The sequence below is a fragment of the Zingiber officinale genome, chromosome 7A (assembly GCF_018446385.1).
Source record: "Zingiber officinale cultivar Zhangliang chromosome 7A, Zo_v1.1, whole genome shotgun sequence".
NCBI classification, from domain to species: Eukaryota; Viridiplantae; Streptophyta; class Magnoliopsida; order Zingiberales; family Zingiberaceae; genus Zingiber; species Zingiber officinale.
Window position 1 is genome coordinate 95,630,586 of NC_055998.1, and position 22,342 is coordinate 95,652,927.

Sequence of the window (22,342 nt, forward strand, 5' to 3'; positions counted from 1 at the left end):
TACCCACCTGATATGTAGATCGTGTTGAATGTCTTCACGTCGAAACGCTAGTCTCAAATTAGTATCCTACAACACAGAATATATATTATAGCTAAGTTCTACCATAAATCAAACAGTTAAACTTGATCCTAATCTGATTAGGAAACCATGTTTTAATTCCATTTAATGATCCAACACTTTTTTCATAGCTAATCTCCTTATAAATTAATCCAACCCAATTAGTTAACCCTTCAAAACATTCTTCAATTATTCAAACAAGATATGAACTAACAATCCAACCATTCCATTTATCATTCTATAAATATGTACTTAACTCAATTAAGTCCACTCTTTAACCATATTTAATTGTTTAATTAATCAAGCAAAACTTACCATCGGATTCAATTTAAACCTTACTATTACAATTGGCATGGGATAAGCAATTGAATGAAATTTCACCCATCAACCTCCTCAACATTATTAGCAAATTTAATCAACCCAATCTAACAACTAAATTCCATATTACACTCGGTAACAGGATCGGTTAATTAGTTCACACAAAGCTTAAGTAAGGCAAATTTGTTACCCTTCGACTTCTTCGACAATGCTATGGGAGGCAGCAGATGGCTATAGGCTAGCGGCGATGGCTCTCATCTTATAGAGCAACAACCGACAGGGTAGGAACAACAATGTCGTGGCTAACCACAAGGGCTGGCCCTGGTAGCCGCAGAGTTGGCTGCGGCTGTGGGTCGACATTGGTGGCCACGATTAGCAGTGTCTGGCCACTTAAGTCGGGCCGCAGTGACCGCATTTGACCGTGGTGATTGGATAAATTGTAAGATACGTCAAATTTAATAAAAAAATGTTATGGAGAAGTAACCTTATTGATTTTTTTGAAAATTTTTAGAAATTTTTCGGGATTTAAACGAAGTCTGTATGAGATGTTTAAAGGGATGAATCGATTGGGCTTAGCGAAAATCTCTTTGGAATATCCCTTAAGTGGGAGTTGATTAATTTCATTAACATAAGGTTTAATTAGAAGTTTATTTCTTTCTTCCTCATTTTCTCCTGATTCTTTCCTCTTCCTCGTTCTCGCCGACAACTCCTCTCCTCATCTCCTCTGCGAGCTTTTCTCTCCTAATCTCATCGATGCCGGATTTTCTTTTCCAATCTCGCTGGCGTCGAGCTCTTCTCGTGATCTGCTATGGTCCTCACCGTCCCAACGTCTCTGGTCGTTAGGGAGGAGCTGCTATCTGCCTCCTTCTGTCACCAGTAGATTGGTTTGATTTCCAGCCGGTGTCGCGCTACCCACTCTTTTTGTGTCTCTCTTTTCACACGCAATCTTGGGTCTCACATCGGTGACGTTGCCATGGCCACCGTGATGTGTCACTTCCACAGCCATCGTCACCCCCTCGGCTGTGCCCTAGCTTCTGACCCATTATCGCTGATCTTCCTCTTCTTCCCCTGTCAGAGTCGGAACAGATCCGTTGCCACCCGACATAAGAGATTGGATCGACCATCTTTTTTCCTCCTTCCCGATCAATCGAACGCTGGTTGAGTAGTGCCTTACACGAAGCCTTCTTGCCGCCGCACTGGAGGAAATCGGCTAACCCTAGCTCGATGTGATGATTTGGTTTATACACACTACTGATTGGGGCATTTGATTTGGAAGGCAATAGATTCATAACTCTAGCCATCACTGTTTGCAGTCGATCCACAACTTTGACAACCATTTCGGGCTATGAACCTCTTCGGTCGAGAGCCACCAGCAACTACCATTGTGCTCAGTGAGTATTAGGGATGATTTATGACTAAAACTAATCTAATTATGGGGATGAATTAGATTAGGATTAATAATGAGATTATTAGATGAATTGGAGAAGAATTAGGGTTTGTGTGGACTATACCTAATTCAATCAAGGAGTTGGGATTAAGTTAAGTTAATCATTAATTAGATGTTAATTAAAGATCATGTATAATTAGAGTTACTCTAATTAGATTGGGGATTTTGTTTATCTATTTACTTCATATGTAATTAGCTAAATACATTATGTGATAGCAGGACTTGAAGTTGGGATGAGCATCTCGAAGTGGGATTCTTTCAGATGTATTATATAAAGGCAGGTATTTTTTTTCCTTGGCCTCTTTAGTTCTATGAACTTAGTGCATGATTGCTATTGGTTGATGGATTAGGTTGTTTTACCTTAAATCTATTCATTTTGTTACACTGCTTGAGACTTATCTGCTTGACCTTAGAGATGATCTGGTTATTTCATATATAGTTTTGGCTTCTGATATCTATACTCTATTGTGTATACACATGTAGAATATTTACAGTAGGAGATATCTTGTTGACTGCGCGAACATGCGGATTTTGCATATGATGTCGAGTGTGCACATAATTGGTATGTGTTGTAGGAGTAACCATGTTGACTGTCTATTTACATGTGTGTGTACACATGTCTGGTAAGACTATTGGAGGTATCTTGTTGACTATACCTATATGGTTGTGTGCATACGTGTCTGGTATGACTATTGGAGGTTTCTTGTTGATTATACCAATGTGATTGTGTGTATATATGTTTGATGTGCACTATTGGAGGAGTCATGTGAATTATGCCCATGTTGGTGATCATATGTGATTGGTGTAACATTGGAGGTATCATGTTGATTATACCTACGTTGTAGGGTGCGTACGTGTATGGTATGTACGTGTTTGATGTGGCTACTGATTGTATTTGTTGTTTAGTAACACTAGTTGGATTTATCCATACTTGTAGACATAGGTATCAAATGAATTATTGTATTGGAGGTATTTATGATGATTGGGATGTTGCATTGATGATGATCGTATTGATATCATGATTATTTATATCATGTTCATCATTGCATTGCATGCTGACGACCATTGTCTCCCTTGTGGTGTGAGAAAGTCATCAGTCATTTTTAGCGTCGTACACTCGACCACTCATGGGTAGTTGTAGCTGGAGCAGTTATCACTTATCTTGTTGTGCCACTAGGCGTTATGATATCCGGTGTTGTGAGCAGTCAGGGACCCTATCACTATGTAGTTAGATAACTACTTAGAGCATTGTCACCTCGGCTACTCGAGAGTAGTGTTAGCTAGAGGATTGTACAATTATCATTATCCCGATTCCTCAGCCACATAGGGGTCATGGCAGGTGGAGGTATGGGCGGGAGTGACACCATGTGGCATGCATGCACATTTGTATATGATGCACAGTATATCTTGTGGAGATATATTTGCATACATGTCTAGTAGATACTAGCTACATGTGATTGTGATATGTTGCATTTATTTAAGCTATGATTGTTGCATATGGTTGTCATGCTTTATACATGTTATTTATTATACATGTATATACTGTCGGTTATATTGTTCAGGCGTTACAAGAAGATCTATTGCTAATTTCTGGTGAGTTTAATGATCATTATACCGTATGCATCGATTTCCATATTAGGTATGTACATTTCACTATGTCAGTTATGGTTATGTGTACTTATTTTATCATTTACGATTTTGACCTTATGTGTTAGATCCCGATTGAGTATGTATGTTTATTATGTCATGTGTGATCATGATTTTATCCGTTAGATCTGAATTGGGTATGTGTATTCATTACACCCATTATGTTTAGATGCATTGTTTATGTCAGTATGATCATGTTCTTATTTCCCTACTGAGACTGTATACTTTGATCTCCATATTTTATTTATACGATGCACTATCTTGTCTATTACTCGTTGAGTGACCCGTACTCACCATCACATTTGTGTATTATCTTTTTCCTCAAGTAGTAGGTAGATAATTGTGGAGTCACTTGGAGTATCCTGTCTGTCGGACCCACATCACATCCGAGGATGGTTTCTGGTTTTGTTTCCTATTTTACTCGCATTACGATTTATAGACTTGGCATTGTATAACTCGACTTTGTTTTGGAGTGTTGCTATGTGGTGTGTTGTAGTCTTTTTGTTGTGGTTGTATAAGCCTAGCCGGCTAGCAATTTATTGTTCTTGGTTTATGAGTTTTCCTTTCATTTTTCGCTGTATTTTTAGTACACCCGTGTGGGTTATTTATTATACAAATGCGTAGTTGTGATCATTTTATTCTAGCCAAGTGAACTGTGTATATAACTGTGTGATTGTGTATGTTCCAGTCGCGTGGGCTGTTGATTATAGCTTGTGAGTAGTCTTATGGCATTATATACATATTTCATATTGTCACTGTTACAAGGGAGATGTTGTCTGTTTGTCGGGCAGGGGCTCCTTTATGGCGTGACACAAATGGTGAGGTGGAGACTGCGATGTCACCGTGCCGGACTCATACTGAAAGGGGAGCCGTGATACGACAACGATCCGGTGGTGGCAGCGTGACGAGTTCGCAAGGGAGCTACGGCTGCGGTGAAGAGTGGATTGGGAGAGGAAATGAATCGACGAATAAGAATAGGAGAAGAATTAATTAGAGTTTTAATTTATATAGTTAGGTTAATGATTTATAACCTTATGTTAAATAAAATCAATCAATTCCTAACTTAAATGATATTTCAAACCAGCTTTCTCTACGCCTAATAGATTCCTTAAACATATCATAAGAATTTTGTTTAAATCTTGAAAAGTTTCTAAAAAATCTTAGAAAATTTTGTAAGATTATTTCTTAATTAACACTTCTTAATTTATTATTATTTATTGTTGTATCACTTGAGAGTTAAATTGGATGCCTTTTCTTTATTCCGGTATTCTTCTTGGTGTTGTTTATTTTTCATATTCTTGTCATTACATTTCTGAGTTCTCAACATTTTTGCAAGAATTTATGATCCTGTTTGCTCTGTTTGGTTTCAATAGAAGTTCAAACTTTGGTGATTTTGACAACTATCATTTGAAATTGTCTTGCCTTGCAGGAGTACTACGTGCATCAGGATGTAGTAGCTAGGCAGGACTACCTTTATTCTGGTCACTACAAAAGCAACCTCCCTAGAGGTCCACAGAATGCTGCTGTCACTTGCCTGCAGAAGGCAAATCACTTTGATTATCAGCAGTACAATCTGCAACAGGAAGGCATGAGCTTCATGTTAACCGAAATTCTACTCATCAAAATGAGCTAGATGTTTTCTCCCATGTCAGATGTGTTGCCGACTATATTACTCCCACCTTTGCATTTTTTAGGCCGAAGTATGCCCTTTGGGATTGTCCAAGACCTGCTCACTCTTCCAAATGGTGCTAAGACTGCTGCAGAAGATTCCATGCTAGTCGGGCGATAAATGAAGGTGCACCTGGTATGGCACCAGTGCTACACCGTGGTGGCATTGATTTAAAGGATGGTCCACTTTTTTCAGCTCTTAGCATAAGATACTTGGTAAAAATGTCAGGATTCCAGTTTGTGAAGGTGCTGCAACTGTAAAGTCTCCATGGAATGCTTCGGGAATGGTCGCTCTGTGTCTGCATTGGCATTAATTTCTGCTCATCCAAGCATAACCTTTATTTATCTTGTTAACCCAATGAAAAACTTAGTTCTTTTGTCTGTCACTTACATGCAGAGCGATTTGATCTTTGTGTTCTTGAAGGAGAATCACTTAGAGAAGGGCTTTTCTTTGACGAGCCAAGAAGGGCATTTGAGAGTGGAAGTAGAAAGCAAAGGTCTTTACTAGATTAAAATGGCCGTGGTTGGCATGAATGCATCTAGAAAGCAAGTCATTAAAGTATGAGGGCACATGTTGTAGGATCGATAACATGCTAGAGGGGGTAGGGGGAGGGGTGAATAACACTCGTGGTTAATTTGTTCATTTCGTAAAACAAACAGAATACACAGCGGAATAAAGAAGGAGAACAAGAGCAATGCTAACACAATTTCTTTTACTTGGTTCGGAGCCTATGACAACTCCGACTCCAAGGCCCACAATCGTTGATCACTATTAATGGACAATCACTAGTAGTTTGGAGATCTTTTATAAGTAAGCAATTACAAGTACTGAAAAAATAAATATACCAACAATAAGGAATTAGGAATTTGTTCGTCAGTTGTCGGAGGAACATTGAAGAGAGCAGCAGTTGTTCATTCTTGATCTTGATAATTGTGTTGTTGAAGCAACTGGTCGAGCTCTCCTTTAATAGCTAAGCTAGGCCTAATCCAGATGCACTAATCTCAGGATCAAGTTTGATTCATTGCTGATCGGTCGACCGATCCAGCTATCTTCGCTGGCTTATCTGGTCTGATTCGAACAATTCGGCCTGATCTCAATCACCGTATATCCATTGTTCGATCGACTGATCCCAGATTCTGTCGACTGATCCTTCAGTCGAATTTGGTCAGCTAGCTGGAAATCAACTATGTTGTACTAGGGTTCAGTCGATCGATCCGACCATTCGGTCATCCGATCAAGGTTAAGTCCAACCTTACAAAACTATGTTAATTTCCTACAAAATAGAGTTAGACAAAATAACAAATAATATATAAATAAATAACTTGACAGTCTTCGAACTGTCCAGTTCTGATTTCGGATCTCCTCCGAAAATCCTAGGTTGAACCGACGCTATTGTTCCCTCAACGGGGAACACGTCCTCACCTACTCCTTTCAAGAGAGATTACCTGTTGCCAGACCGGTCCTTCAGACCGACTGGACTTTCCACCTAGGGTTACCACCTCCTAAGACCTAGGGTTACCTCCCCTAGGGTTTTCTATAACTTAAGATTACCACTCCTAGGACTTAGGGTTACCTCCCCCTAGGGTTTTCCATAACTTAAGGTTACCACTCCCTAAGATTTTCCACCTGCCTAACCGCAGCTAGGACTTTCCATCACCTAAGGCTACTGTCCCTAGGATCTAGGGTTACCTCCCCTTAGGGTTTTCCACCTACCTAGAATCCACTAGGGCTTTTGTCTAAGATAACTTAGGACTTTCCTACAAGGTCAATCAACTTTATTAGATCACAAAACAACTTAATTTTAAACCCTTTGACATAATCAAAACACAGGTTTGATCGTTTGATGCTTCTCGTACCAACAATCTCCTCCTTTTTGATTATGGCAACACGGTTCAAAATTAAGTAAAATATAACAATAAATAAAGGAATTTAAACATGAACGATAATTTGTAAAAAAAAAACTCTCTTCCGTTCCCTTTTCATAAAAATTATTTTTAACTCTTGACTTTAATTTTTCTTTCTCTTTGACATAAATTAAAAAGTAATATAAGTGGAAAGAAGGTTATTTGACAAAATTTTTTTTACTCTGTTTAACTTTAAGTTCCCCTAAAGGGTAGCATTTCAAAAAGAAAAAAAAAATCTTAGCTAATTTTTAAGAGTTGAAAATGAGTTTTTTTTTTAAAAAAAATTAGCTAAACTTAAATTTGAAAATAATTACTTTAAAAAAATACTTAACTAAATTAGAAATGTTTTGAAAATACTTAATTTTTTTTAAAGAAAAATTTAGCTAAACTAGTTAATCTTAAAGTTTTGAAATTATCTTAATTTTTTTTTAAAAAAAATTAATTAAATTTTAACTTTGAAAATAATTATTATAAATACTGAGCTTAATTAAAGATATGTTATTAATTTTCTGAAAAGAAATTTTAATAACAACTTGACTTTTTAAATAATAAGAGCATAATTTATAATTTCGAAGAATTCATCGTATCTATCACAAATACGTTGACTTTAAACTTAGAAGAAACAGTGCTAAGAAGATAAAATTAGGATCGGCTATGGGTCGAAAGAAGGGTCGCCGCCAGTGGCGCTGCCGCGGAAGTCGTAGAGGCGTAATTTGCCCCTCCCGCCTAATTAATTAATTAATTAATTAATTTATTTAGTAATAAATCAAATTTAAAATTATAAGAAACGTCCAGATAAAATGGATGTGCGAGACAGAAAGACAATTGTGAGAAAAAAATAATTAAATAAATTAAGTTCTGCTTTCCTGAGAGAGAGACAACAACAATTATCAGACAAAAAAAAAAGGCTTTAAAAATAGCAGAAGTAGAAAATATACCAAGTGAACGAAGTCCCTGGGGGCGACGGCGAGGATGTCAGCGCACGTGACCACGCCGGGGCACTGCCTCTCCACCGCCTCCTTCGCCATCTCGATCGTCTCGAACGCCTCCTCCTGCAGGCTCCTGTTCTCATCCACGTCCCTCTCCACCGCTGGGGCCGCTCCCTCTCTCCCGCCGCCGGCGCTCGGCGCGATCAGCACCGACGCGTCGCACCCCTGCAGATAGGAAGTAAAGTCAACGCGCACATTAGCAAGAGAAGATGTGCCTGCATAAAAATGCGCCCCTCCGTGGCGGCTTGTAGAGAGAGTTACTTCGACGAAGCAGTCATGAAAGAAGAGGCGGATAACGGCGGCGCCGGTGGCTGGGCGTTCGCAGAAGCTCTGTGCGGTGACGGAGGCGACGATCCGTTCGACCTGCGGGCGTAGAAGTCGAGCGAGGGCTGGTGGCGGATCGGCGCCGCCCTCCTCTTGCCCTTCCCTTCGCAGCATTACGAACGCCGACGACGACGTTACTCCCGGCCTCACTTCCTTCGGCGAATCCACAAGTACTGCAAGCGACGAGGCACGACACGACAGGACTAAAAACAAGTAAAAATGGCTTCTTCTTCCGTCTCACCCCAATCTCCTTCGGCTTCCTTCCATGACACAGCCCAAGCAACGGTCGGCGGAAGAAACAAAATTAAAATTGCAACGCAGCTAGCGCTGCAGCGTGGGATAGTCGATTACTAAAAAGAAAGGAAGAGGCGAGGAGAAGAGAAGGCACCCGTGAACACTGAAAACTGAGTAGAGAAGGCGCCAAGATGGTTTTGTTGTTTATTGTGGCAATTTGGTTCTTGTGCGTAGTGAAAAGGCCGAAGCTTTTGATTAAACATCAACAATGCCTTCTTCGTCTTTGGTTTTTTTGCTCGTTCTTTTATAATGTTTTTAGTTGTTTGTTGCTCTTAGTCGTTTTAATAACGTGAAGAGTTAAAAGAGCAAAACTAACACGAAGCATTTCAGAAACATTTTGGAGCTTTTGGTTTTTGGGGTTTTATTTACAGCGCGGATCCTCTGGATCCGAATTCTTTGGTCCACCCCTGGACTACAAATTTCATATAAAAGCTCGTTCACGTGCAAAACGCGTGCAGGCAGAAACGCGACTCACGCAAAAAACATAGAGTTGGCATCGTGGAGCCCTAACCTCTCACGATCCTCCACCTCTGCGATCCACATGCGATGAAAAACCCACCGTGATCCGTCGGCGACGAAAAAACACCTCTATGTGGACTCCCTAACCTCTCGTGCTCCTCTTGCAACAGCGGACTCCCTCCCTAACCTCTCGCGACTCCTCCGAGGCCCCGCCCTGCCTTCGACCCTCGACGAGCCAAGCTTTGTCACCGTTAGGGCTGATTTCAACTGTTGGTTCTAGCAAATTTGAGCTTTCCTTTACATCTAATGATTCCTTCCTATTTAAAAGTTTGAGTTCCATATTTACAATTATAGTTTGTAACTAAAGCTCTCTATCTTTCCCTTCCTTTATAACTTTATTTTATTTGATGTTGAATTTGTTGATTTTAATTCTCATCTAATGATTTTTTATCTACCTTAACGAATTCCCCATCCAACAAACTAGTTAAAGGTTCACACTAGAATGACATTAACAAGTAGCTATCAAGTTCAAGATTCTGTATAAGAATTCCATATTCATGGAGTCTTTATGGTTCTCTATATAGGAATATACGACAACAGATTTCTCATTTCCAGTTGATATATTCCCAATATCTTTTGAAAACTATATTTTTTGTCGAATTTATTTCATTTGTAAGTTGCTAACTGAGTTTTAGAATTTGTATAATTTAGATTTGCTACTAAATGTAATATTGAAGTCAATGCTAGTACTTATTGTAAAACCTTTTGAAAAACCTCTATGCATGGCATCATTTTCTTCATTGACAATCAAACAAATACTTTGGCTCTTGAAAATGATTCCATTTCAAACTCATCCAGTTATTTTTCTTGGTAGAGAATGATTCAAATAAAAGTAATTTAGTCAAAATGTTCATATTCAAATAAATAAGTTGTTAGTTGTTTGATGAGATACTTAGATATGAAAACCGAGCATGAGATAGCTTGAAGCAATAAGTTTATGCTTTACTTATTGCTTATTATCAAAATGAGATAATTTATGCGGTACTTATTGTTGATTTATACAGTAATGCAAAATAGCTTATTTCCTGTTTTTGAATTTATTTAGTATACTATCTATGAACATTAAAAAATGTTGGAATCTAAGTAATTCTCACTTGCTTAATAGGTTGATATGCTCTGTCGATAATACGGAATTTGAACATGTACCATGTAGGGACCGCGGACGAAGAACATTGATATGTATTTCTGGATCGACTAAAAATCTCGGAAGGAGGTATTATGGATGTGGGCAACATGACTAACAAAAGTGGATGGTAGCCGATACTTTGTCTGATGAAGATAGCAGTGAAATATGTCGTGGAAGGTTAGGAAGAATAGAGTCAATGTTAGGAAGTGAGCTCATTGCTTCTCGTGGACATAATCTAGGAAATTGGAATGTACTATCAGTGGTTTGGATATTAGTTATAGTAAATTTGACTCTTTTGTCCGTATATCTTATTACTTTGTTAGTTCGGTCTTGTTAATTAGTGTTGAGTAATGTTGTTGTTGTAATATAACAGATTAAATGTTTGTAAGAACCATCTGAAGGCTAATTGGTTTATTAGTTTAAGTGGTTAATTAGTGTTGACTAATGTTGGTATTGTAATGTGATACAATAATTAGTTTTTTGTTAAGATGGATGATGCGGGACATGTTATATAATGGTTTGAACATTTTGTAATAATTTATTATGTGTTGTTTTTCTTTCAGGACTTAGTTTTCATCTTTGATACTTCTTTAGTCAAGTAAGAATGTGAAATTATATTGAAAGGAATATGGAATTATATGGTAGCATTAGGTGCTATGTTAAATTCAGGGAAGAATAGTTATATCTCCCTCCAAAACTTAAATGTCACATTTGGTAGCAATTATACTTCTTCCCTTTTGTGTTAATTACATGACTTCATATTTCTTTCTTCTTTTGGACTTTGTTAAAAAAATTCACCAGAGGTAATGAAGATGAGTTGGAAGCCGATTGTGATCATGAGCTAGAAGCCGATGTTGAGCAAGCCGCGGAGCTGCCAGATTCCAATTCCAAGGGGTATGTGACATGTCAGATTCCATTGTTCTAGAACATGAACAATTTCACGATAAGAGTCAAATTTAAGGCAAAGAAGGCTTAGAATCAGATTCGGCAGAGGAAAAATTGTAGACATTTAATGCCAAAGCAACTGATGATGATAGTGGTTGTACAAGTGGTTAACCAAGATTGAGGTACACATATGAAGCCATATTATTGAAAAATAATGAATGGAAAAAATCAAACAAATGGTTAACCAAAAAAAATGATTAACCAGGCTGGGTAACATCGAGCCTGGAGTGACCGGCCCGACCCCATGGAAGTTTCCCATCCGCCACCAGGGTAAATCGGGAAGCGCTTGTAGTGGGCAGTCTTGGAGCCTAGCATCCTTTAGTTGCGTGCCCCATTTGGATGAAAAATTCCTGTAAATTCGCCATAGCTGGGGCTCGAACTGCGAGTACCTGAGTGACAAACTGGATGCCCTACCGCTGCACCATAGCCCCAGGGGTAACAAATGATTAACCAAGCTCCAAGAAAAGGTTATTATTATCTACCCTACAATACATTCATTGCTGATATAAAACATTGAAAAATAATATTTATTAGTAATAATTCCCCGGTAGGCCATTGTATCGCTCCAACAAATTCAAAATACTCAAACAAAATCACATCAGAACTCCACAACAACATGCAAATGAAACTTAACATAGAATCACTTGCTATGGACAATAAAGGGGCCAGATTCTTCATATTCAGCTTTAGAAATTGGTCTGCCCTTCACCACCTGCAACAACCAGACAAAGCATGAGAAAGTTGAAAAGATATGAAAATATTATAATTAAATGCACAAATGTATTAAAAAAAGTGTCCAATGGTGAGAAAATCCTAATAGTTTTCCCCACTAATAGCATGATATCAGAATTTGGTTCATTGTATCCTAATAGTTGAATCCACCAGAGCTTCCTTGACAGTTCTTGAGGATCTTTAGATTTTTCTTCTCCTACTACGAGATTTGGAGTCGGGTTGGAGATCTATATATAAGTGATCTCTCTCAGAACTATAATGAGCTTGACAATCTTTTCTAAATGTTACAAGAAGATACTAAGATAATCATTCCTACAATTGATTCTTAACATCTGCACAGATATCTTCTAGAATATTTATAATGTTAAGGTCATGTCGAATTAAGGTCAATGAATACTCAAACTCCTCCTTTGACCCTACAACAAATCGACCTGCTGTAGCAATTCAATCGCCACCTAGCAGATCTTATGGCAATGAAGGAGAAAGTCAACAAGTTCATGGAGGAGCAATTGGGTGAAGGAACAAAAATAAAAAATAAACAGAAAAAATCGGTAAAGTATGTACTATCGAAATCAAGCTTTGATATCTAATTAAAAAAATCAAGGTTGGACACCAGTTCAAACGAGCATTGGATAGTAAATCTTCTAGAAAATCTCTTCAAACAAATAAAAATGGCCCATTGTTTGAGAACTAAGCAGTTTAGTACTTTCAAGTGCTTAAGTTGGCCCTCCTCTATTCTTTCTCACTTGTCTTTGTAGCCTAGAGTTGGCCTTTTACTCTACCACCAATTTCTAGTAAATAAGGGCTTAAGTTGGCCCTCCTTTATTCTTTCTCACTTGTCTTTGTAGCCTAGACTTGGCCTTCTACTCTACCACCAATTTCTAGTAAATAAGAACTGTTATCGATTAATCTCTACATCCAAACAACAAATCATCTATACACAATAACAGATACTCATCAGCCAAGAAACAATAAGATAACAACCCACCAATCAACACAATATAAATAGTTCTTCTTTTAATATAACAGACTTGTAGCTACAACATGAAGAAAAGTACTGATTGAGATAATATGAAAGAAAATGGCCTAAAAGACTACTTCTGAAATTACACAAATAGCCAGAAAAAGACTACTTCTGAGATTACACAAAGATTATGAATTTGTATGAAAAATAAATACCTGAGAAAGTTGTGATGCCAATAATGGTGGAAATTAAGTTTCAGTCATACTGAAACTACCAATAGAACTATCAATTATTGACACAAAATTTATAGACAAAAATAAGAAAATAAAATACAGTCTTAGATAGTTATAGCATAAATTATCTTAGATTAGGATAAGTAAAACAAATACCAAATTGATGATTGATCCGGTCACATTTTATGCTAGCCACGTTGGAAATAGTTTGATCTACACCTTGTGTTATAAAAAAATAGAATGATTTAAGTTCAAATTTAATAACAAATAGTACCAAATAAACATAAATTTTGAAATTATGGAGTAAAAATCATTACAATCGATGAAGCTTGGTTTGCTTTCCTCGTAGCTTTTCTTTTCCTATCTTCTCTAACCCACCTTTCAACCTCTCACCTAACACTGCTTTCTTCTTCTTTTAAATCCCTTTTACTCCAGTAAAGTTCCCTTCACCATAATCAAATTCTTTGGATTCTTGGCTCACTTTTGATTGTTACGTTGGATATTTGATTTATTATCTTGTAACTTATCATCCACCATCTTACACAAGCTCAACATAACATCTTTAACAAACTGGTAAGTATCATCCCTTTCAACTTCCTTGGTAACCAATTGAACATTCAACTCACACAACTCTTTGTATCCCATGCTTTGAATTAATTTTGGATCTAAACTAGCATTGTTGGCCATCAAATCATTAACTCCAAAATATCCAATTTTTATTTTTCTTGTCCACCTTTTTAATACATACTCACTTGGGATCTTCATGATATTTTTTCATGTAAATATTTTCAGAATATGAGAACACAAAATTCCAGTAAAGTCATATTTTCTACAACTAAACTCAATTTTTTCACACTTCTTATCAAATGTAACTATATGATGGTTTCTCTTTTTGTGAGGAGTAACTTTATATTTTGTAAATGTATCAACATCCTCACAAATTTCAAGACTAGAATCATGAGATAAGCACCACTCTTATTGAAAACACTTGTATGCCTCAGGAGTGTAAATTTCACTAGCATGCTTTAAAATCTCAATTGGAAACATTAAATATGGAACATTTGTATTTGATTTGAAATCAGCTTTTAATTCCTCATATCAACGATCATCAAGGAGTCCTTGAAATTGATTGAAGAAGTCTAAAAACTTGTGTTTATAAGTGACATACTTTTTCAAAATACTATTAATGCTGTCACTTCTTTGGGTTGTAGTTATATCCACGCAAAACATTTGTCGTCCATATATTAAAGCTCATTTTTCCTTGATATTGTACATGCGCCTCAACCAATCATTGTCTTCAAGTGCATACTTGGCTAACATCATGTTTCATGCTGAAATAAAATCTTCCTCTTCATCAAAATCATATATATATATGAGGCAAAATCTTTAGCAAAGCCTCTAAACTGAAAAAAAAGTCCACTCAAATGTATGGTGACATTTTGATAAATATGTCAAATGCATAAACGATGATCTGTTTCAGGCCATCTAGAAGATAACGTCTTTGCCATTGCCGCATCTTGATCGGTAAGAATAGTAGTTGGGTTTTTATCACCCATAGCTCTAGTTAATGTATCAAATAACCACTCAAAAGTCAAACTGATTTCATCATATAATAAAGCGACACCAAAAAGTATGGATTATTTATGATGATTAACACCTACAAACAATGCAATTGGTCGACCTTCATTGTTCTTTCTGTAGGTTGTATCAAAGCAAACAACATCTCTAAAATTAGCATAATCAGCTCTCATCTTAGCATCAGACCAAAAATATTAGTAATCAAATCATCTTCATCAACTTGTATAGCATAAAAAAATTAGGATCATCGAACTGCATCTTCTGCAGATACTCCAATACACCCCCTGTATCCCTAACTCTCATATTTGTTGCTCTTTTGGATCGCAAGTAGTTTTTGTAATTCTTAGGAATAAATCCTAAATTCTCTCTCTCACTTGCCTCACCATAAGATCATGAGATGCTTTTGGAGGGATTCCCACATCACTTGCCATCTCAATCTGTATCACTGCATAAGAAGATATATTCCTATGACCTCTATAGAGGTGCGTTTTATTTGGACTTGAGAGATAATGATTATACTCTTTTACAAATTGCACCACAGTAAACTTGCTATTTTTTCGATTACAAATCTTCATTTTAGCCTCACAATCAAGCCTTGTTTCAGCACAACTTGCTTTGACATAAAGATCTCGTTTGTCTTTTCCTCCTTTACCTTGGGTACCACAATAAAAAAACCCTATCAAGTAATTTACCCGATTCATCCTTGTGGATTCTACCTCTCCTTATGCCAACCTTTTTAGCATATGTCAAATAAAATTGATATGCATCTTCTTCTGTCTCAAATTCCTATCCCATTTGTGGCATATCTAAATCTGTTTCAATGTTCAAGCTTGTACAATCAAACAAACAAAGCAAGATGGATAAAAAGGGAAATTCGATATACTGAAGCTCAATACATTCCCAATATGATTCTTATTACCTTCATCAATAATATCAAAGTCACCTTCTCGACTATATTCATTTCCTTCAAAATTCAAACGACAACAACTTGTAGATTCACCCTCCATGATAATTATTTTGATCATGCAAAAAAAAAAAAGAATTTAGGACTAAAAAAACAGCCACCAAAGAAGCATCTAAAAATAACAATTTGATGTCAAATTACTGCATGTCCAACTTTTCTTTAGTTATCAAATGCTCTAGATCCTCTCAAGAACAATAATTAACTAAGAACCATAGTAAGATTTTTTTTTAATTTGTACACAATTGAAACTATTATTGCATTCACATGATTACCATGTTTATGTGTCATGGACATGAAGAACTGCAGAAAATATTTCATACAACAAAGTCATATTAATTATTAGGAGTCGGAGGCTTGGGTTGCAAAACGCGCAGCATCCATCAAAGAAGGAAACTCCGAGTAGCACCTACGAGTTGCAAAGCGCGCAACATGTGGATCCTCTGGAAACTCCGAGTAGCACGGGTCTAGAGGTCGCGGAGGGGTTAAGCTCTGACCTGGCCGAAACGTGCAACACACGTCCAAATCAAATGAGGAAGGTCCGATTCCCGCGAGAGGTTACCGGAGGTCTCCGGAGGTCGGAACTCGCGGGAGGTTGCAGATGCTGGAGGCCGTTGGGGATTATGGAGGCTGTAGTGGTTTTTCGTCGCCGACGGATTGCGGTGGGTTTTTCGTCCCCGGCGGATCACGGAGGTGGAGGATCGTGAGAGGTTAGGGCTCCGCGCTGCCAACTCTGTGTTTTCTACGTGAGTCATGTTTCTGCATGCACGTGTTTTGCACGCGAACGAGCTTTTATATAAAATTTGTGGTCCAGGGGTGGATCAAAGAATTCGGGTCTAGAGGATCCGTGCTATTTTATTTATTCATTTTTTTGAAAAACACATTTTTCTTTTTTTAAAAAATGACACTTAGATATTTTCTATTTTTTTTAAAATGATAATTCCACTTCTAAAAATGAATGTGAAAATTACCAATCAAATAATATTTTATCTGTTTTACAAAATGGAAATGGAAAATTACAAACTGAACGCGGTCTTTTACTATTTTCCCTTTTAAATCAAAAGTGGATGGCTATTTAATTATTCCAAGTTCATGATTGGATGATTGGTTGATTCGGATATATCTCCCCAACTCTTTCTAGGACTTATATTATACCAAATTTTTTAATATTAGTATTCATATCGTGTGTGTAATATAATACATTGAAATCATATTGATACTTTATAATGAAATTATATTAATTAAATCATTTTAGCATTAAAATACTAAAATAAAGTTATTAGGGTAAAGTATCTGACTTTTAAAAATCTGAATTATTTGGGTCTTTAAAAATCCGAATTGTTTGAATTTTCAAGTGTCATCCATACGTTCAGCAAAGGTGACGCTTCAGCAAGGGTAATGCTAGAGAATCCCAACAACAAACTACTGTAACGGATTTCCCTATGAAAAAATTAATTTAATTTAATATTATACTTATCTTAGTAAAAAAAAATTAAGAAAAGTATATTTTTTAACATTATTGGTCTAAAATATTTATAGAAGATTATTTGATCATAGTATTGTCAATTCTAAGATGTAGTACTAAAGAGAACTATATTTTTTTTTATATAAAACAACTAGAGAAAATTAATGATGAGAAAACTCATAATAATACATCGTAGCTAAGTTTCGAACTCTAGATCACTGATTGTTTTGCTTGTGAAATTACTAATAAATTTTGAAATTATTTTTAGTGTGAATAGAAAAAAAATATTAACATAAATTCATTTTAGGCTTCACCAAAGTTAGTTAGTAAAGGGGAAGATTTTTAATAAAATAATAAGATATAGTAAAATACCTAATAATTTTTTTATAAATTATTTAATGGTACTAAATTTTAAAAATCAATTGCTAGATTTTGATTTATGACAAACATTTTTTTCCTTTTATAATTTTAAAATATCTAAATATCAAATAATTTTAATATAAATTTAATATATCCAGGATATTGAAATTTTAATACACTATCGATATCTGAAATCAAGCTGCACCACTATCTAATTTATTCTTAATGTGGTGAGAACTCCTGACAAGTCCAGGACCTTATCAACATAAAGTTGTCAGATTCGGGATGAAGCTCAGGTCAGCGGATCGGATTAGATCTTTCAATTTCAATTCAAGTCAATTCGGCGCACATTCGACTCAAGTATAATTAACCGACTAATAGACTAAATTGTAGCACAACAACTATGAAAAGAGTGCATGTCACATAAAGATGTGAGCTTTGTAATAATACCAATTAGGGAAAGATGCACACCGATTCCAAAGGTGCGTCCTTTGAGAATCATACTCACCCTCACATTCACTATTTAAGATAATGGTGATAACGATAGGAGGTATGATGATTAATATATGAGCCATTGAGTATAACTGTCCTTATTGTTTTTACTACTTTTTCTCCTTCGCTTTCCCTCTCTACGAATCTGATAGTAATGAGCTACGACACCGATCTCGAACTATAATTTTCAACTACTATAAGTATCAATAAAAAAATATATATTTTTATTGATGATTCTCGTAAAAATTTAAGCTGTATGAATTTTAGACAATCAAAATAAGAATTCGTATAGGAAAAATAAGAACATATGAGCATGAATCTTCGTTTCATCGAGAACATGACATAAGAAAGTAAATAATATATAAACATAATGATAAAGAATCTGATTGAAAAGTCATATCTTTATCCTTTAACGTCGTCAAGAAGATCCTGTGGAAGAAGAAACAGCGGAAGGAAAAGGTAGATCTTCCGGAAGAGTTAGGGTTGACGGCGCCGAATTCTCTTCGCCAATAGGGAACGAAGAGACGTCTCAAGATTACTCTAATCCTCTGGGGACCAACCCATTATATAGTGCACATCTATTATCAGCCCATAAATAATAATAGATACGGGATTATAGGTTCTACACATATGAGATCCACATCCAATTACCCCGAAACTCATTAGACATAAGTTAGATCACTTTAAAGGGTTCGGATCGTATTCACGTGTACAACTTACAAATAAGTCCACCTAATAGAGATAATTATATCCAACAATTTTTCACTTGGGCTATATGTGAGTGTATGTGAAATATAGGTAAAACTTTAGTTGATATCAAACTTTATTGGTACAAAATATCCCTGTAAACAATCTGGTCCATTAACTTCATTGGTATAAGACTAAAGAGGTCATAACTACTATATATGATCATAACAAGTCCTAACAGTAATCACAATACCAATGCCATTAATGACATACATCAAAATATGGATGTGTAGAGTGGAAATTACATGAAATGTGATCAATACATGTTAATTTTCAACTAGTCCTAAGATGACCTTAAAAGAGGTCAGATCATATTTGAAAAATACTTTATGCTAAACTGCAATAGCAAATCATGAGCAACTTTATGATTCCAAAAGGAGTCTTTATCATATTTACAAACACCAAATGCTAAACAGTAGTAGTAAATAATGATATCACAGTCAGAGTGTCAAACAAACATATAAATTCCCATTAATGTTTTGAACTTTAAGTACGTACAATAATCAAAACAAATGTTTGTCTTTATTATCAAATATAGAGCAATAACATGGGCATGAAACACCTTAGGCACTAAGCCTTTGGTGAGTGGATATGTCAACATGGAATCTATGCTGATATGCTCTATCATACTCTGACAACTCTGAACTCTTTCTTTAGCCGCTAGAAACTTGATGTCGATATGTTTGGACTTCAACAAACTGCGATTGTTCTTGGCATAAAATTCTGCAACTTTATTATCACAGTAGATCCTCAGTAACATGTCATTACCATCAACAATTTGTAATGTTGTGATAAAGTTTCGCAGCCAAATCCCGTGATTGGATGCTTCATAGCATACTACTAACTCTACCTCCATAGTCGAAATGGCTACTAGCGTCTGCTTGACGCTCTTCCAAGATATAGCCCCTCCAGCAAGCATGAAGATATAGCCCGAAGTGGACCTCCTGCTATCCAAGCATCCAACAAAATCAGAGTCTGAAATCCAATTACCTCCAAGTGATCTGATCTTCGAGAGCATATGTCCTTTAGTTCTTTGCAAATACCGCATCACTCTCTTTACCTCTTTCTAGTGTGATGGTCCTGGGTTACTAACATATCTGCCTAACATCCTCACTATAAATGCTATATCTGGTCGAGTACAAACTTATGCATACATGAGACTTCCCACTACTGACGCATATGGAAATTGCTCTAACTCCTTTATTTTAAGTTCAAGCCGTGGACACAGCTGCAAGCTGAACTTGTCACCTCTTGACACAGGTGTGTCACTGGGTGTACAATTCTGCATACTATACCTTATAAGCACCTTTTCAATATAGGCCTGTTATGAAAGTCCAAGAATGCCTCTTGAATGATCACGATAGATCTGTATGCCTAAAACAAAGGATGCTTCATCAAGATCTTTCATTTCAAAATTACTATATAGAAATGAGTTAGTTTGAAGCAGCAGATCCTTATTATTGCTCGCAAGCAATATATCATCCACATACAAAACAAGTATAACAAACTTGCTCCCACTAAATTTGACATATATGCACTAATCAACGGGGTTCTCTTTAAATCCAAATGAGATAACCACTTGATCAAATTTTCAGTACCACTGACGGGGTGCTTACTTTAAACCATAAATGGACTTCTTTAATCTATATACTAGGTACTTAAAGTCCTTACACTCAAATTTTTCTGGTTGTACCATATGTATAGACCCCTCTATGTCTCCATTGAGGAATGTAGTCTTTACGTCCATTTGATGTAGCTCCAAATTATAATGAGATACAAGTGTCATGATTACCCTAAGGGAGTCTTTCGTCGACATAGGTGAGAAAGTCTCCTTGTAATCAATGTTTTCTTTCTGAGTGAATCCCTTGGCAATAAGACGAGCCTTATACTTTTCGACATTACCCCTTGAATCGCGCTTGGTTTTAAATATCCATTTACAACCAATGGGCTTCTTTCCTTCAGGCAATTCGACAAGCTTCCAAACATCATTGTCCGCCTTAGACTTCAACTCTTCTTGCACGGTGTTAATCCACCTTTCAAGATCAGAGCATTGTTTGACTTCTTGGAAAGATGTAGGATCACCTTCCAACCCTATGTCAAAATCATTCTCTTGGAGACAAACATAATCACGAGAATTCATGCTTCTCCATTCCCTTGTGGATTGCCTTAAAGGCACTTGTGTTTGAGGTGGTTGAGGTACTTGCTCATCAATATGACGCAATACTTCAATTTCAGTGACAGGTTCCTCCAATTGCATTGGAGATGTCATAGGAATATCTTGGTTCACTACGCTTATTAGATGTGTGATAACCATACCGCTACAGATCACACTAGTAGTAACTACAGGAGGGTTGCCAACGCATTTCTCAAAAGATATTTCCCTAATTTTATCACTCCCACTGTCCTCAATGAACTTAGCATTTCCCGTTTCGAAGAAGGATCTATTAAAGGGATCATAAAATTTATACCCTCTTGACTTCTCAGAGTATCCTACAAAATTACAGCTAATCGTTCTTGAGTCCAGTTTCTTTTCATTAGGCTTGTAACGCCTAGCTTCAGCTAGACAACCACAGACGTGTAAGTGCCTAATGTTAGACTTTTACCCGTCCACATCTTGAATGGGATTTTAATTACTACCTTACTAGGTATTCTATTGAGTTGGTAAACTATAGTCTTGAGTGCTTCACCCCACAAGGACTCTAGTAGAGAAGTGAAAGCTATCATAATTCTTACCATGTCTTTTAGAGTTCGATTACGATGCTCAACTACACCATTCTGACTGGGTGTACCAGACATGGTATACTGAGGCACAATTCCATACTCAACAAGGTAATTCGCAAAAGGTCTTGGACGTTATTCACCTGATCCATCATATCGCCCGTAATATTCACCTCCATGGTCAGATCAGGCAGTTTTAATTTTCTTACCTAGTTGAAGTTCAACTTCGACTTTGAAAATTTTGAACATGTCCAAACATTGTGATTTCTCATGAATAAGGTATAGATAGCCAAATCTAGAATAGTTGTCTATGAAGCTAATAAAATATGTGTGTCCATTCCAAGATGTCTTAGGAAATGATCCACAAATATCCGTATGTATTAACTCTAAAATATCACTATATCAGCTAGTCCCTTTATTTCTTTTGTTAGTGGTCTTCCCCTTGAGACACTATATGCAAACATCAAAGTCTGACATGTCAAGGGAATCGAGAATTCCATGTGACATTAACCTTTCTAGGCATTGTTTTGATATATGTCCTAAGCGCCTATGCCAGAATATGGAAGAATTCTCGTTAGTTAATTTACATTTCGTACCTATACTATGCATTATCACGTTGTCAACTGTAGGAGTAAAGGTATTTAATTTACAAATCTTATCAATCAAGGAACCATTGCCAACCAACACTGAATTAAAGAAAATACTAAAATTTCCATTTCTAAATGAACAAGAATAACCTGATTTGTCCAAACAAGAAATTGAAATTAAATTTCATCAAAAAGATTGTACAATAAATGTATTTTCTAAATCCAGAAAAATATTGGTTCCTAAACAAAGCTTAAAAATACCAATC

The 22,342-nt window shown here is 36.4% G+C and overlaps 1 protein-coding gene across 1 annotated transcript; it reads right to left on the minus strand.

Moving 5' to 3' along the window:
• Positions 1-7,907: 7,907 nt before the first annotated feature.
• LOC122000282 (peroxidase 19-like) lies at positions 7,908-8,748 on the minus strand. Its single transcript, XM_042554739.1, has 2 exons — positions 8,293-8,748; positions 7,908-8,196 (listed from the first exon to the last, which is right to left on the minus strand). The coding sequence occupies exons 1-2, from the start codon at positions 8,467-8,469 to the stop codon at positions 7,933-7,935; spliced, it is 441 nt and encodes a 146-aa protein (XP_042410673.1). The 5' UTR covers positions 8,470-8,748; the 3' UTR covers positions 7,908-7,932.
• Between the last annotated feature and the right edge of the window lie 13,594 nt (positions 8,749-22,342).